The sequence below is a fragment of the Calliphora vicina genome, chromosome 3 (genome assembly GCF_958450345.1).
Source record: "Calliphora vicina chromosome 3, idCalVici1.1, whole genome shotgun sequence".
Lineage (NCBI taxonomy): Eukaryota > Metazoa > Arthropoda > Insecta > Diptera > Calliphoridae > Calliphora > Calliphora vicina.
Window position 1 is genome coordinate 8,304,350 of NC_088782.1, and position 17,768 is coordinate 8,322,117.

Here is a 17,768-nt window from a genome sequence, read left to right on the forward strand (position 1 = left end):
ATGTTAGAGGAAAATTTTTCAGCAATTCTAATTGCAAACTTACAATTTAGATCTTTAGCTATGGAGCCAGATTTAACCTTATGCTTCTTAATAGGTTTGCGAACCTTTGCAAGAACTTCATCAACTGAAATTGGAATGGGTTCTGGTATTTCATCCTAATAAATTTTCAAAATATAAACAAAATGTTATTTTTTATCTTTAAACAATATAATTAATTATAATTTGAACACACACCTCTTCCTCTTCTATGTCATCAAATGTTGCAGCTACTTCAGACCAGTTGACATCCTTTGCTTCCTTGCCTCTAGATATGCCTAACAATTCTTCACGCATAGCGCCAATAAGGGGATATTTAACATTACCTCCACAGACCTCTCCCTTGAAATCGTCCATATCCACAGTCCAAACCATGGCACCTCCATAGCCGTTTGTCTTAATCCAACTCATTTTGTTACGAATGGCACGTTCATCGTCGAAACCAACCCACTGGTCTCCATCAACTAGATAAGGCACTTTCATCTCATCATCCCACACGTAAACGGCACCGTTCAATAGCATTTCACAGATCTCGTAGTAGGCCAAGAAACCACTTTCTTTAGTGTAAATACCCTCTTTTCCACCACCTGTTGCAGGAGCATTTGGTCCATGTTTTTTCGTATTGGCTAAGGTAAATGAACGGCCATATGTTGGCATACCAATAATTAATTTCTCCTTGGGAGCTCCCATCTTTACCCACAAATTTGCGGCGTTATCTACAGACAACTGCTTGCGCCACTCTGAGTCAGTGGAAGGGGCATAGAGTGGAGCGTTGTGACCTGTTTCACGTTCCCATTTGCCATGGAAATCATAAGCCATCAGATTAATGAAATCCAAGTAACTAGCTACAGCGGGTACATCATATCCAGCACGGATATTGTCAGGACCTACAGGTACAGCTGCCGATAGCAGTAAACGTTGTTTCTTCAATTCTTGAGCTTCAGCCTCGAATGCTTCGCGCAGTTCCTTAAGTAACAGCACAAAGTTTTTCTTGTCATCCGAACCTTTAGGATATTCCCAATCCAAATCAAAGCCATCAAAGTTACGTTTGCGCAAGAAGGGAATAGCCGAGTAAATGAAAGTTTGGCGAGTATAACGAGTGGCTGCCATTTCCTTGAACTTTTGGGTGCCAAAGGACCAGCCGCCCAAAGCCAAGAGAATCTGTTGATAACAATAGTAAGTACTAACAGCCCACAAATAAATCAAATATAAAACTTACCTTCAATTTTGGATTAGACTTCTTCAATGTCATCATGCGGTCATACAAGCCAGGTACTGTATCTTTTGTTTCATCATTCGATTCATAAGAACTCAATTTACCTTTTTTCAACCAGCCAAAGGCAAAGATGATGTGTGTGCACAAATCACCAGGAATATCTTCTGGACTGAATTTACCAATCTTTGGTCTGTATTGAGACCAATTTGTATAGTAGCAAACAATTTTCTTTCCTCCATCGTCCGCTTTGGTCTTCTTACCTTTTAGACTGGAGCCGCTAGCTAAAAGACCACTGGAATCACCAATGCGTAATTTAGATTTATTGCGAACTCGAGAACGTGTAACAGCTGTCGAGGGCGATGATTCCTGATCAGTTTGTTTTTCCGCCGAGCTTTCTGTAGCTTTTTTAGTTGAAACACGAGTGCTACGTGAGCTAGATACAGAAACGGATGAAGATGATTCTTCTGGAGCACTTGTAGGTCTTCTTAGTCTTCTTCTAGTTTTTGCTGCATCAGAATAAATATAGGAATATAATATATAAGATGATAGTTTAAAAAGTTGATTTTCATCTCAGCTATAAGAGGTTATGTAAGACGTTTTAAAATAGTTTTTCATAATAAAATATGTAGTTTTCCTACTAGGTTTCACTGAATTCAAATAACAGTTTTAATTCTTCAATTTTTAAAAATATGTCTGGGATTAACATTCTCAGAAATAGAAACAAATTAATTTACGGATGCTCAAAAATAAACAATTTTGTAAAATTCGGAGCATTGATCGGAGCATTTGTAAAATCTGATTTTTGTTTTTTATATCTTATTAGAATGCAGATTTTATCGTTGTAATAAAATGTGAACAAACTACAGTTTAATGTTGAAATGTTTGCCAGAAACATAAAAAAATATTTTTTAAACCATTTCTTAAATTCAGGGTCTAAGCGTTGGGGGTTAATCCCACTGTATTTAATCAAGTACATTGTACATAACTATTTATGTGTATTTTTCAATTATTATTTGAATAATCCACCATAGCGTGGTATCATCATATTTAGATACTTACTTTGAGCACTGTCTGTCGTCTGCGATATCAAAACAATTATTAAACATATCAGGAATACGAATTTAAATATTCGCGGAGGTAACTGAAATTAAAAAAAAATAATAAAAGACCGTTATTAAATTTGTGTAACTGTGTGTTTATATTCATACATAATAAATAATAAATCTTTATAATTAATAATTTCAGCACTAAATTGGTCAAATCAATGACAAGCATTATTATTTTGTAATAATTGCTCTTGACAAACTACCACGAGGTTAATATAAACGAGACCAACATATTTAATATTTTTATAATTGTCTTGTTGTTTATGTTTGGATTTAAAATAAATTGATATTTAAAAGAAGTTCCTTAGTTAAATAACCATTTTTCACTAGAAAAGCTTTTATTATTATTATTATATAAATTATTATAACTTGTAACAGCATCAAATAAAATAAAACTAAATTTTTTAAATAAATAAAAGTATTCAAATATATTTTATTTAGTGGTTATGTCTTTTTCGTCAAATATTTGTCATGTGTGACCCTACCTTAATACTACAGACAGTGTTCGAATTGTAATCCAAATTTGCCGAAACTCTTACAAGATAAGAATTATTTAATTCTATTTGAGATTAATTCTCGAAAATCTTAGTTCACAATTAAAACTATCATAATTTCAATTCATAAAACCAATAATACAAATTCTTTAGCTTTATTCAAAGGCTTTTATTATAATAGAATTGATTTATTGTTCAATTAATTCATAATTATATTTATTCAACCATTGAATGATTACATTTTTGTTAATCTGATCCAAACTGAATGAAACTATTTTTTCTTCATTCAATTTATTTTTGTTTTGTTATTAATCAATTACAAAACGAATTTAAAACTATTTTCTAAAGCCTTTTTATAATAGATTTTAATTTAAGACAAATTTAATGATTCAATAAGGAAATATTTTTTTAAATAATGAATTCTTAAATGAATTAATACAAAACGTTTGAAGTACTAGGAACTTAACCTATGAATTAATTCGTAATACATTTTTAATGGTCTGGATAAAATATTAAATTAAATTTGATTTTCAAAATTTAATTAAGAAGTCATTCTTCCGAACCTTTGAGTACAAGGCAGTTTCGTTTTTTTTTTCTTGGAACTAGGAAAATAGGTTATGGGAGGGAATATAAAATGACAGGAAAGACTTTAGGAGGAAGCTTATTCCTCAAACGAAAAATACGGCTAAATAAAGAATTTCCCCTGTAATGTGTTGTGTGATCCACTGTCCAGTCGGCAACAAATTGAACAAGTTTCCTAAATTCAGCAGAGCACATACCATTGTAGTATCGGTAGAACAGTTAAACACAACCCATATTGTGACAATGTTCCAGTGAGTCAATAGAGCTTGATACCCTTCTTTCACCAATGAGCAGCTTCGCCGGTCGAATAACTCCAAAATAGACTTCGAAGCTGCGTCCCACTCATGAGAGTTATATTCCAACAGACTTCAAAAGTTTTTTTTTAAAAGTCTCTAGAGTTGTATGATATGGATGAGAATCACACACAGGATTATATAGATCATTGACTTTTCCAATCCAAAAAATCTGAATTCTTAGCTGTCTAGTTAGTGGTATAGATATTCAGAGTTTATATTCTTTGAAAATATTAATAATTGATGGAAAAGTTCTGAAAAAAACTTGCAATTCGTTTCGAAAGAGAACTCATAGAATCAGCTGGTTCCAGTAATATTTCAATAGAAAACAAACAAAAGAAAATGTCAAAATGGTTATGGTTTGGAAAGAGGGTCAATATATGTCACACTTTGTGTCTATTGAAATTAGTATTTTTTGTAGAACGTCAAAATAACCATACGGTTCTATATTACTTTTTTGAGAACTGTCATCTTTTGCATATCTGTAATAATCTGTGGAGAACTTTTACAAATCAAAATTAATATAAACAACTGTCATTGTTATTATTTTCTCTAAAAAATAATATCTTTAGAAGTTAAGCATCTTAATAATTCCTTAAAGAACTAAAAATTTCAATTTGTATTTAGAAAAGTTAATTCCTGGTTAAAATAAACCTTGTCCTTCTTTTTTGTTACATAGAAAAAATGATTTTGTTGGAGATAACCGAATTTATTGTCAATCAAATGATTCAGGTTAAATTTTTGATGATTATTTATTCAGTTTAAATTTTAGTTGGTTATATAAATCGTAATTCTTCTGACTATCTGTTGCTAGTATAAAAATTTAAAATTATGAAGAATTATAAAAAAAATATTCCCGGTTATGCCCGATTAATATCCCTAGGAGTGACAAACAAATATTAAACATTATAACGGTATCAACATTTTAACATTTGATTAGGTAGAACTTTGCAATACGACCAAGTTTGAAACATATACAATATGGACCTAAGGTATATGCTACACCTTAGGCAGCTCCATTTATAATTTTCGTTATTCTCGGACTTAGTTTGGATTGTATGTTTTTCTTTATATTTTATTGGTAGAAAATAAATAAAAAGTTATTAAAAATATACTCAAATTTATGACTGTTATTTTTTCAGACACGCGATTTGAATAACACAACCTCTTGAGTTAGACGGCACGGCACGCTGCGGTCTTGTCACAAATGAGCGATATGCATTTAATAACAAATTGTTCAAAATAAATTTTGAGTTGTGTTTAATTTTAATTATATTTTGTTTATTTCCATGACATTGACCTAGTTCACATCCATTATTATATTATGCGTAGTTTATATTCATAAAGTTTGGACTAAAAAAATATAAAATATTAACATGTAAAAATACGTTTATAAAAAGTTGCACCCAATGATGTTTAAAACTAAAGTTGCGTAAACAATAATAGAATGGTACTAATGGCCATTAAATACTTTTGTTGATATCAACATTTTAAACATAGTTAAGGCTTAATCAATGTTTAAATATAATTTTTTCATACAAATTCAATAAATTTTATCTTTGATTAAGCCTAAACTATGTTTAAAATTTAATAAGTTAGAAATATATGTTTTCTTAAAATAATTTAAATACGATAATGATTCCATAGATAATTTTTAATACAAATTATTGACCTTTGCAAATATAAAACATACAAACATTGATATTGAAACTACATCTTCTAGTAACATTTTAATAGCTCCCTTTTCAATAAAAATCAATTAAACTTATATTTAATTCAATGAAATTAGTAATTCAATTCGTATTTAGTTTTTTTTTCGTTTCTTTTTATCAGCCGACATAAAAAAACATCAAATGAACGACTATTCAACCTTCTTGTAAAACGATTATTTTCAAATACGAGTAACTACATATTTATGTTTGTTTGTAATTTCAGTTTTCTTTTTTACATTTTCGCTTTTGTAAAAACCGGATACAGGTTTGTATGAGTTTATGATCGTAGTTTTATCGTATGGCTACCAACAAACTGCCATTGTTTTACAATCATGTTTGAAAATAAAACCCCACAATTATAAAAGCTTTTATGATCTGCTGCTGCCTGCCGTTCAGTAGTCAAATAATTATGCATGTCTTTTTTTCTAAACATCAAGGTCCTATGATTTTTTTTCTACAAAATTTTATTTAAATGTTTGTATGTAAGTATGAGTTTTTATGTCAGATTAAGATTTATGCTGTCAATGTTGTGCACCAGGTACTTATATAGACTTTAGTCTAAATAATTAACGACTTTTACGAGGGTTCCTATTTAGGTTTTAAGAAAAATCAAATCAGATAATATAAATATGTCTTTGAAAATTACTTTATTCGTTTTTAAAATAATCTTAAAAATAGAGAATTTCTATTTTTCCATGTATTTGCGTCCAGAAATTTTGATCTTCCTATTTTTTTAAATATTCATAGGTAAAAATAAGTCATTGAACGTATTGGATGTTATTCTTAAAATTATCAAGGTTACCTATTGATTATAAATGTTTAAAAGGTAACTGTGCTTTAGATATAACGTAACTGGTTTTTGGCTTATTACGGTAGCGGAAATTTTGGTCTGACTTAAATTATTCCTAAACTTTTTAGATTTTCGGCAAATATTAAAATAGTCCCGTTTATTTCCGAGAATACTTTAATACAAATTTAACCCAAAAAATACTTATACTTTCACTTAAAGATTTAAGAGTTGCTACTAATGGCCTGATTCAGAAACACCCGAAAAACAGTTTTCAAAAAATATTTGAGTGTTTTTCATACAAAAATTTAAAAATTGTTTTTTGGTAGTGCTTCTGAATCTGGCCCTAGGTAAAATTCTTTTCGAAAAATATATTTTTTTTCAATCAGACAAATTATTTTCTCGAAATATAAATATCCTTCGAAGTTTTAAAAATTTCAATCTGTATTAAGTCGACCACTAGAAAACTAAATTTTCCTGCTTTATTGGGTGTATGTCCTAAAAATGCGGGATTTTTACAAATGTTAGCTTTTATTATAAAAGATTTGTACGATATAAATTTATTCAAAGTATTGGCCATTGTTTTTTCCCATCTTTCTGGCAACATATGGATTACGAGCCAAAAGAACTGCTCAACTTTTGGGTCAAGAATGAATTAAGCCAATATCGGATACTCTGTTCCAAAGTGAATGCATCCCATTGAGCGCATTCTGCATCGATCGAAACAAATATTAGTAGGACGGTGCACGGTCTGGATTATAAAGTAGGTGAGACAAAACTTCACAACCACTTCATTCTAAATAGTTTTTAAAGGATATAGCAACATGTGGCGGAGTTTTGTAATGATGGAATATTACAGTTTCATGTCTGGCCGTTTTTCGGCCAATGCTCGCTTCAAACGAATCAGTTGTGTTCGTTACAGGTTCCCTGTGATAGTCTGGCCAGATTTCAGCAGCTCATAATAGTTAGAACCCTTTTGCTCCTACCAAATTCAGAGAATTATCCTAGCGCCATAGATATTTGGCTTTCGTGTCGATTCTGCTAATCGGCCAGGCTTCACGTACGATCTCTTACACTTCGGATTATCGCAATGGATCTACAAACATGATTTTCTTTTATATCGTTCAAACATCATTTAGCACATGCAAAATCAGGCCCAATTTCCCTATTTTTGGATGTATCCTGCCGCTTGCAAACCTTTTGAAATTGCTGTTTGAGTAGCCCCCCTTGATTTTGCATGATCTTGTTAAGTTTTTCAACGACGTCATGGAGAAATTCTTGGTCTGCAAACATTTTTGGCTGAACCGTACAAACCATCTCTCGCACATTGAAACACATTCAACATAAACTTTGGTGAGCAATCGGTGTTCTTCGAAGCAAAAATAATTAAGTGAGAATAATTGACAGATATGTACCCTCGAAAATGACAATAAGTTATTAAAAACATAAATTGCGTTAAAATATACGTCATCTATTCTAAATACCGCATTTTTGAAGTCACCCAACAAAATTTTACAACTGAATTTCTTTTGCTATTATTGAACAAAATTTATAAATGTTATCGAATCATTCGATTAAAAGAAATCTTATAAAGAAATTACCGAAATTTCCGGGAATTCCAGGTAAAATTTTCCCTAATACAACCCTATTTACAACATAAGACAACAGTTTATGTCAAGCAATGCTTATGTCAAATGTCTTCCAATGGAACCATATCTCAAAACTGTATTCTACTGCCCCAACCAATTTAAAACTTTTTAAACGATAGATGTTATCGAATCATTCGATTGGCAATAACTCACAACTAATTTGTTTATTCTGGGCAGAAATAATACTGAAACTTTTAGTAGAAAACTTGAAAAGAAATATCTAAATTTTTTAATATTGCCACCATTAGACAATAGATAATGTTAATCTTTACAATGCTTGTGTAAAATGTCTTAGCATGGAGCCATATCTCAAAACATAAAGTTGAGCCTAAAACTTTAGCCTTAGCGATTTTGATAACATTTTTAACAAACTATTTTTTTTATTCAGAAATCCATTAATTTCCAATCTTAGCCAAATTGTTTTGCATTAAGAGTTCTTATTTTGCAAAATCGGTTCAATTCCAATTATAGCAAAACGCCATATTCAAATTGTTTGCATAAATGGAACAATTCGCAGGGTAGCTACGGAATTACGGCCTTTCCATAAAAGCTTGGGGCAGTCAACTTTACATTCCAAATACATATTAGATTAAACAATCGAACACATTTTAATATGAACAAATAAAAAATCTCATGTACGAATATGTATGTAAAAATCTTACGTAAATTTTGATCACTATGTCTTTATATATACATACATGTAGTTACTCGTATTCAAAAGCAACTGGTCATGTTGCTTTCAAATTCAAAATTTGTCAATATTAGCTGAAGTTTATGTTTGTATCAGCCAGCAGCTGTATAGTGAGTAAGTACACCATATTGTACTCATTCGTTTCACTTAAATACGAGCTTTTTTGTTCGCGAAATAATAAAAGCAAAAATTATTATCTGTACGTATGTATTTCAAAGAGTTGCAGAAAAGGTGTTTTCCAACTTTTGTTTTACTAGTTTATACTTTATTCATACACTGCACAGAGTACTAAATGTTCAGCATATAGACAATACAATAACATTTGTACATTTCGCTTTTGTAGCTGCAAAATCTAACAATAAATGTTAAAATTGGCTAACTGCATTCCTCCTGCATGATTGGTTTTTGTAATACAATTCCAAATGCACACATTAACTCGTATCTATGCGAGTGCATGTACATACTTACAGTCTGTCAAGACACTCTTTTCACATCCTTTTGTGGGTTTAATTTATATAAATCAGTGGTCGGCACTCATAGCCCCCAGGGGGCCAAACTTTATCAGTCATTTAACTGTAAACAACACGAATGTCAACGAAGCCAACTATTTCATACGATATAAATAAGATCAGCATGATCTAAAATCCTGATTAAATAGGAATTACTTAGTCACAATTAAACTACATACTAAGACCCGTTTCACATTAGGCAATTTAGTTGCGCAAGTCAGCGCAACAACATGCAAAATTGTCTTCTAGTTAACCCGACCTGACATCTAAAAACACAATAGACTTACGCAAGTAAATTGCCTAATGTGAAACGGGTCTTACCCCCATTAACACAAAGCTTGGTTATGGCCTAACTAATAGTTATACTGTCGGTTAAAAATATTTTTGTATGAAAACTGTCAGTTTAACTATTTGTTAATACATAACCAGACTTCGTGTTACTGGGGGTTAGTAGTTTAATTGTAACTGGATCGTTCAACAATTGAAAAGAGGTCTACTTTAAACACGCATTTATGTTCATATATTATGTAAATTTTGGTGCTGAAATAAAATTTTGCAAAACTTAACTATAATTTTCATGAAAATCACATTAACAAATATTGTGAGAATCGGCTCTAAATATTAACTTAAAAATATGATCATAAATCTCTAGAAGATTTATCAACATTAGTTGAAATTCAGCAAATAAGACGCTTTAATATTATAACACATCTCGAAAGCATTTTAATGCTCATAAATCTTTCAAAACTGTCACTATCAACATCAAAATTAGCACAAATGAATTATTGTGTGCTAATATAAATCATATTACTAACTACAATTTTGCAATGAAAGTAAAAACACATACAAATAGTTTAAATGTCAAAACAGTTTCTTGGCAATCTGTATGTTCATACAAATATGTATATATGCGCATAAATATAAAGATTAATATGAAAATTCATATTCAAGTATTTAAGTACGGTGAGAAATTACTCTCATTGAATTGTGGTCTGTGACGTTTGCAATTATTTTGTGGTTTTGAAGTTTTCCCATTAAATTTTTGTCGGACGGTTCAAAAAAAAAAGCTGTCGATGCTACCAGTTTTTTTTTATGATACGAGGGCAACTATTTGTATTAGCAGCAATGGCAAGCTTAGGCTGAAATTTTCATTGGAAAGTTTGTGATATTTTACCACAACCGTATTCAACATATTTTTAATTGAAATTGAGAACATTATACAACATGATATTGAGAAAATTTAGAGAAATTGAGAAATATTACAAACATAGAGAAATATACATGGAGCGGAAAGTCTGCAGTCAAAGGCCTAACTCAGTTGTCAAAAACCTAAGTGGTGAGAATGTATTAGTAGAAAAACTATGTCAAAACAAAAACAACACTAATATAGTTTCCGTGCTATGCGTATATCTCTATGATTACAAATTTCTACTTAAATTGTGAATATGAAGTTAAAATTGAGAAAATTTAAAATTAAATTCAGAATATGATGTTGAAATTGAAAAAAATCCAATTGAAATTGCGAACAAAAATTTTAAATTTAGAATTTGTATAGTATTGAGAATTTCTTGTTATTAATTGATTTTTAAAATCTTTGTGTTTTGGATATTACAATACTGGTAAAAATATTGAATTATACAGGCCTGTCACGAAATTCCATTCCGATCGAAAGTGGAATTAATTCCAAAAACAAATTCATTGAAATTATTTGTTTTTCTAAAATGTTTAATCAAATTCTGCACCAAAAACTTCACTTTTGTTTTAATATAAAAAACACAGTCAAATTAATATCAGAAATACAGAATTATTAAATATTTTTGGAATTAATAAATTACACGGAATCTGAAGAACCTAAAACGAAATCGATCGGAATATAAACTACGGAATTGAAACCATTCCGAACAAAATGCGTGACAGGCCTGATAATTATTAATAATAATGTTTTTATTTTCATGGGACTAGTGTTCTTAAACAAATTTCCCGCAGATTTATTATTATTATTTATTTAAATAACCGAAGTTTTGTCATCCCAACTAATATTTTTCTAGTAGGTCGACTTAATACAAATTAAAATTTTAAGTTTTTTAAGGCGTTATTAAGATGCTTAACATTAAAACTTCTAAGGATATTCATATTTAGAGAAGTTATGAACATATAAAATCAAAAAACTTCATATTCAAGATCTAAATCGCAAAAAACTTAAAAAAAAATCTATTTTTTTTTTACCATTTTTCCCCTACTCAGGTCCATAAGTACCTACCATAAATGTACCTAAGATCTCAATAAACAACTTTCTAGAACATATGAACCTCCTAGGAATGATTCTTAACACCTTTTAGGTAGGTCAATATAAGTTAGTAAGATAAAACTAAAGAAATTAAGTGTTTTGGGCCATAAACTATTAAATTTTTATAAACTAAAGCATACTTTTAGGCAGCTTAAAAAAATTATTTCGAATTTTTTAAAGTTTGTTGCGATTTTGATCTTGAAGATGGAGTTTTTTCGATTTTATATGTTCACAATTTTTGTTCTTTATGACAAGGGCTACAACTTTGCCTCAAAGAGTAAATCAAAATTCCGAATTGTTTGCAAGATATGAGCTAGAGAATATGATCACTTTTTTGACACCGAGGCCCCAAATCTTTGGGGGTCTTTTATCACGTAGTGATGCCGTATATGGTTATATTTCCATGACTCAAAAAATTACACACAGTGTTATTGAATGCATTAGTTATTTTGAAAACTAATTTTTTTAAAAAATAGTGCTATGACGAACATATGACATTATTTTTATGAAATAATATTTAATTTAAAAGCAACAAATGATTTCTAAATATTCTAACCAAATTATTGTTTGTTTTACTACTTTTTTTTAAATAAAATTTGGTTATTTCCATGATCCATGATTCACAAAAACGCAACAGTTTAATATCATGCATGATTCACCTAAATCGAATCACTTTCATCATCAATTGAACTCCTGTGTTTACTACTTATTTGCTATGTGAATTTTAACTGGGTAAGGCAACCTTTTTATTGGGAACACTGACAACTTTTTTTAGACAATGTATATGTATTTATTTACTACTTAGTGACTATCTGTCAAAAATCACTTTCACTGCAGATAATTTTATTTAATATTGGTTGCAAAATACATTGTTACTTAAGAAACTTAAGTGAAATTTTACTGGAAAGATAATTAAATGTTAGGTAAATAAATAAGCAGGTATCTTCTTGCATTAAATATAAATTAAGCTTTAATATTAAATATCAGCAAAAACTTCAAATTTGTTTATGTTTAAAATAAAATTAGTTAATTTATTTGTGTTTTATAACTGGCGGGGACTGCCGTTAGGTATTTTGCAACTATGTTATTTTGGTCTAATTTTTAGTAATTAATTGACATTTAAAAATGACATGTTTTGAAAAACCAGCAGTATAATATTGAAATAATTACAGTGTGTTAATTTGTTTTTGAAAAAAAAATATAAAATACGTAACGTATAAACTTGTACACTGGGATCTTTTTTAAATTACAAGTTTGCCATTTTATACCTAAAGTTATTTATTAAAAAGTTAGTTAAGGCATTTTGCATTTTAGCTAAACATGTACTACATCTTAGTAATTTATTTAGTTTTTTTTTTCTTCCACAGCGTCATTTATATTTTGTTCGTTCTAGGTAAAAAATTGTACCACAAGAACGGGTATATAAACATATACTATCTCAGGTTTATTTATTGTTTAAATCTAAATACATACGTTTAAGACAAGTGTGGTGGATATCAACAAGGTCATCTGGTCTTAAACGTATTGTTTATATAAAAAAACACCGTCACTTGTTTTTATATTTTCCTATTAAATAAAACAACAGAGACATTTAAATACAGGCATATTTAGTAGATATGAATGTACTATTTATAAAAATACTTATAGCGGACACTGTAACGTAAATAACAGTTATAAATTTTAAAGCAACACAGATTAAAATACAGTTAATTCGCCATGTTTAACAGTTAATTGACATCTTTGAATATGTTTCTTCCAAAATATGTAATTTCATTAACTGCATTGAAGTATAATACTATAGTAAGTTGTAAAGTTGCTTAACATTTTCGAATTGTTAGGATACTTTAGATTAAAATATCAATTTGCATTCTTTAATTTGTCGTGTTTAACGTATTTGACTTTTAACGAATTTTGATTGTTTTTTTGCAATCATTTTGTATTGCAATTTTTATTTTATCAACATTTTTTAAGAAAATTTAGTTTTATAAATCTTTTATAAAACAAAAATTCCATTATAAATAAGCTCTTTAATATTATTTAATCAAACCCCATTTAAATCCAATTAAAGACAATTGAATTATTTTGTTACTTTTTATCGCAACAAATTTGGCCAATAAAAATAGCACCCACCCATTATTTTAATGATCTCTGCTGATGTTTGTTTATCAGAAAAAGACAGAGTTTATCCACCAACTCATAGCAACACATTCATAAAAACAATTACCGCAATTACGGTGAAAGGGATCAAAACGTGTTTCAATTTGACTTGATTTGACTATATAGGAAAAGCTTAAAATTGTATCAAATAAAAGACTAAATACCGGATCTATAGAATTCTTTATTACGTATATAATTCTATAATTACCAATCCCTTCCTTTTAAATAACCAGAGCAAAATTAATTCTTTTTAATTAGATTTCTTTCAAGTTTTTATTTTAGAACACAATTGACATTTATATTTTCAACAGATGTCTGGATGTATAAGTTAATAATACATATGTATGTGTTTTTTTTAATGTACAGTAGAAACTAGGTATAATGAATGATTAAATTTTGTGTTAAACTGAAAAATTGTTAACACTGAAACCATATTTAAATTGTTAATTAACTTATAATTCCTTAAAAAGCTTCAAAACTCAAAAAATGTCAAATACAATTTCATGTTTAAAATAATTATAAAAATCTTCTTCTTTAGATTTAAAATTTTTAAAAAATATCAAATAGATGATCAAAGGATCAAAGGATGACAGCCTCAGAATTAATCTAAAAATTGTCTTTAAAATTGTATTTTGTTGAAAATTATTGGATGCGGGCTTCACATTAGATGGCGTATCTTTTGAACGCGGTTTTTGTTTTTAAAAACTTATATGTCATTTTAAAGGGTACATATCTGTAATTTATTCCCACTTAGTTATTGAACAAAGTTTTTTTGCTTCGAAAATTTCGAATTTTGTGCCAACAAAGCATATGCGGGAAGTTTTGCTTTACTTCTTTAATTTGAAAAAAAAAATGCCGCTGAAGTACACCGATTGCTCATCAAAGCGTATGGTGAATGTGTTTCATCGGTTTCAACGTACGAAAGATGGTTTGTGCGGTTTAGAATTGGTGATTTGGACACGGAAGGCAAAGATCGAATAGGCCATCCAAAAAAGTTTGAAGAGCATGAAATGGATGCATTACACCATGAAGATAATTGTCAAAATCAACAAGAGCTTGCAAAATCATTGGAAGCTATTCAATCAGCAATTTCAAAACGTTTGTAAGCAGCTGGATTCGTCGAAAAGCGTGTAAATTGGGTACCATACGAATAGAAGCAGAGAGACCCCCAGAGAGAAATACGATTTTCTAAGTTTGAAATCTTACTTGAACGCTAAAAAAGAAAATCAGTTTTGCATCGAATCATTACTTGAGATGAACAGTGGATTCATTACGATAACCTGAAGCGTAAGAGATCGAATGTAGAGCCCGGCCAACCAGCCGAATCGACACCTAAGCCAAATATCCAGGGCGCTAAGGTAATGGTCTGTATTTGGTGGAACCAAAAGAGTCCTATCTAAATATTATGAGCTGCTGAAATCACAGGGAACTTGTACCGAATGCAACTGATTCGTTTGAAGCGAGCATTTCCCGAAAAACCCCAAGAATATGCGGCCAGACATTATGACAATGCTAGGCCAGATGCTGCATTACCTGTTAAAAACTATATAGAAAGAAGTGGTTGCCTCACCCGCCTTATATTCCAGACCTTGATCCGTCCGACTACTATTTGTATCGACCAATACAGTACGCTCTCTCTGGGATACGCTTCACTTCAGAACAGAGTACCCGAAATTGGCTTGATTCGTTCTTGGCCTCAAAAGATGAGCAGAACTTTTGGCGCGGAATCCATATGTTGCCAGAAAGATGGGAAAATGTCATATAACAATGGCCAATACTTTGAATAATTTTGTATTGTACAAATGTTTCAAAATAAAAACTAAAAATTTTAAAAATTCCAGCATTTTTAAGACATACACCAAATAAATTAAACTGAAAAAGGGCCTGATTCTGAAACACGACCATTTTTCAGGTTTATTTAATTTTCCATATTTATGATCAATATACTTTTTTAGGAGAAACTACTTTCAAATTTTTCTATGAAAAACATTCACAAATTCTTTGAAAACTAAAGCAATAGAGAAACATTGAGCGGAATCTAAAAAAAAACTCGAACAAAAAAATTACTCAACATAATCACACAACCGAGTATTGTTTTTATTTTAGCATAGTTTTCTTTACTAATACATTCTCACAACTTAGGTTTCTGACAACTGAGTTAGGTCTTTGACAGGAGAGTTTCCGATCTATGTCTGTCGTGTTTCTGAATCAGGCCCTAAATTTGTATTATAGATGGGTACATAAAAAACTTATTTAAGTTTCATACAAATGAGGCCATTCTCACACTTTCTGATTGCATCCGATTTTCGTCGTAGGTGGTATTTGTTAAACCGAACTTCAACTGTATTTTACTTCAGTGAAGTTATTGTATGTGTATGAATGATTACGTATACTAATAAATAAATTAAAAAAAATAACATATTTTTCAGATAAAACAACTCAAGTTTATTATTCATGAATACAATAACTTGTTGTGGTGACCCTGAAAGTTGTTATGGTCAATGATATTTTCAACTGAAATAGTCTGATATACAATACAAAATACAGCACAGCTAAATATTTTAAAACAAAAAATTGAGTAGACGTAGAAGAATTATTTCAAATTGGTATTTACTGTTCTCTTATTATGGTATTTTAATTAAAACCTATTTCCTGAGAACTCTTGTGAATACTAATATGCTGGTAAATAAGTAGTCTCAGGTATGGCTGAAGATTTATCGCTTTAACACCAAAAAGTAAGCGTTCAATTAACTCCAGTGTATTGTATAAATAGTGTGAATAATTGTGTTAATAAATAGAATGGAACAAAATGGATTAATATGAGGGTTTATAATGGAAATCTTTTGTGAACTGTGCAACAATTCTGTGTACAAAACAATATGATTTATAACTTCCTATGAATGTTGCTACACGGATGGATATCTGCATAAATGTAAATGTGGACTAGACCAAACACATTTAATTTAGCCTCAAATAACCCAAACACTTGATAATTTAATTCAGTTCAGTTCTGTTTTATTTTTTTTAATTTTCAAAACATTTACCATATTCACCGTTATTATAAAAATAAATTGTATTTGGTAGGTATTTGTTTATTTGAATAAGGAGAACAAGTATTACATATGTACAATCTATCTATCTATATATAAACAAATACATGTAGGTATAATAATTTAAGCATTTAATTGACTGTCGATTTTTATTGCCAATCAAAAAAAAACAGAAACAAAAACAAAAAAACTGGTACTGGTATTTTGTATTCTGAACATATGTACAAAAAACAAATGTTTGTTTTAGCCAAGAATATCGTAGAACTAAATAACTGGTATCTAGCTAACTAACTGACTAACTAAATAAAAACATTCATTATTGATGTATAAAGATACTCTTTTAAGCCGACAGAATACAAAAACTGAAAACAGTATTGAAAATTGTGCAATGTCCTTGAGTTTTGTGTGTTTGTTTCAGCTGCTGTTGCTTTATACTTATTACAACTGAAGAGCTTTAACTTTTAATTGCATTCAATTAAAACAACTTTAACAACTAACTAATGTTAAATAAATGCAAATGATCATTTAACCAAAGAACTATTATTTAAATCAATACTTATGATTAGAATATGACTTTAAGTATTATTATTATTGTCTTAAACTGTGCAGATAGCTAGATACATTCATTTTGTTTCGTTTTTAAAAATGACTCATTATTTTGTTTGAAAAATGTCAAACAGTTGTTATTCTTGCTAAATATTTCAATTAAAAGTTCATAGATTCTTAAAAATTAATCTATTGATTCTTATGGATAAAATTGTAATACATATGTATGTACGAGTAATATTTAAACTACTAGTCCAATAGGAAAATCATGTACATATTTGCAAAAAGGTTGGCTAGGCAGGTTAGTTGTCATCATACTAATGTATCGGTCTAGGGACCTATGTATTCCTGTTAGAGACTAAAATAAGCTTATACTTTAAAATAAAAATTTAAAATATTTTTAGGTAAACAAAATTTTTTTTTTCATTTATTACCGAAAATAATTTTATGGAAAAAAACTTTTTTTAAAAAAAAAAAAATTTAATTTTAGTGGAAAAATTTGTTTTTGGTTAAAATGTCCGACTTATTTTGACCTTTGACGCCATTGCAAAGGTCTTTGATATATCTATCATTAGATATCCATATTGTCTATATTAATGACTTAGTAATCCAGATATAGATAAAAAAATAGGTAAAAAATCCAGGTTGTCCTG

The 17,768-nt window shown here is 29.5% G+C and overlaps 1 protein-coding gene across 1 annotated transcript in view; it reads right to left on the bottom strand.

Moving 5' to 3' along the window:
• Positions 1–17,768, bottom strand: part of Cht7 (chitinase 7) — a 33,802-nt gene that overhangs the window by 3,039 nt on the left and 12,995 nt on the right. Inside the window, exons 3-6 of the mRNA XM_065504444.1 lie at positions 2,312–2,393; positions 1,256–1,758; positions 235–1,197; positions 44–155 (exon numbers count right to left, since the gene is read on the bottom strand). Coding sequence (XP_065360516.1) covers positions 44–155; positions 235–1,197; positions 1,256–1,758; positions 2,312–2,393 — 1,660 coding nt within the window. The remainder of the gene's footprint in view (positions 1–43; positions 156–234; positions 1,198–1,255; positions 1,759–2,311; positions 2,394–17,768) is intronic.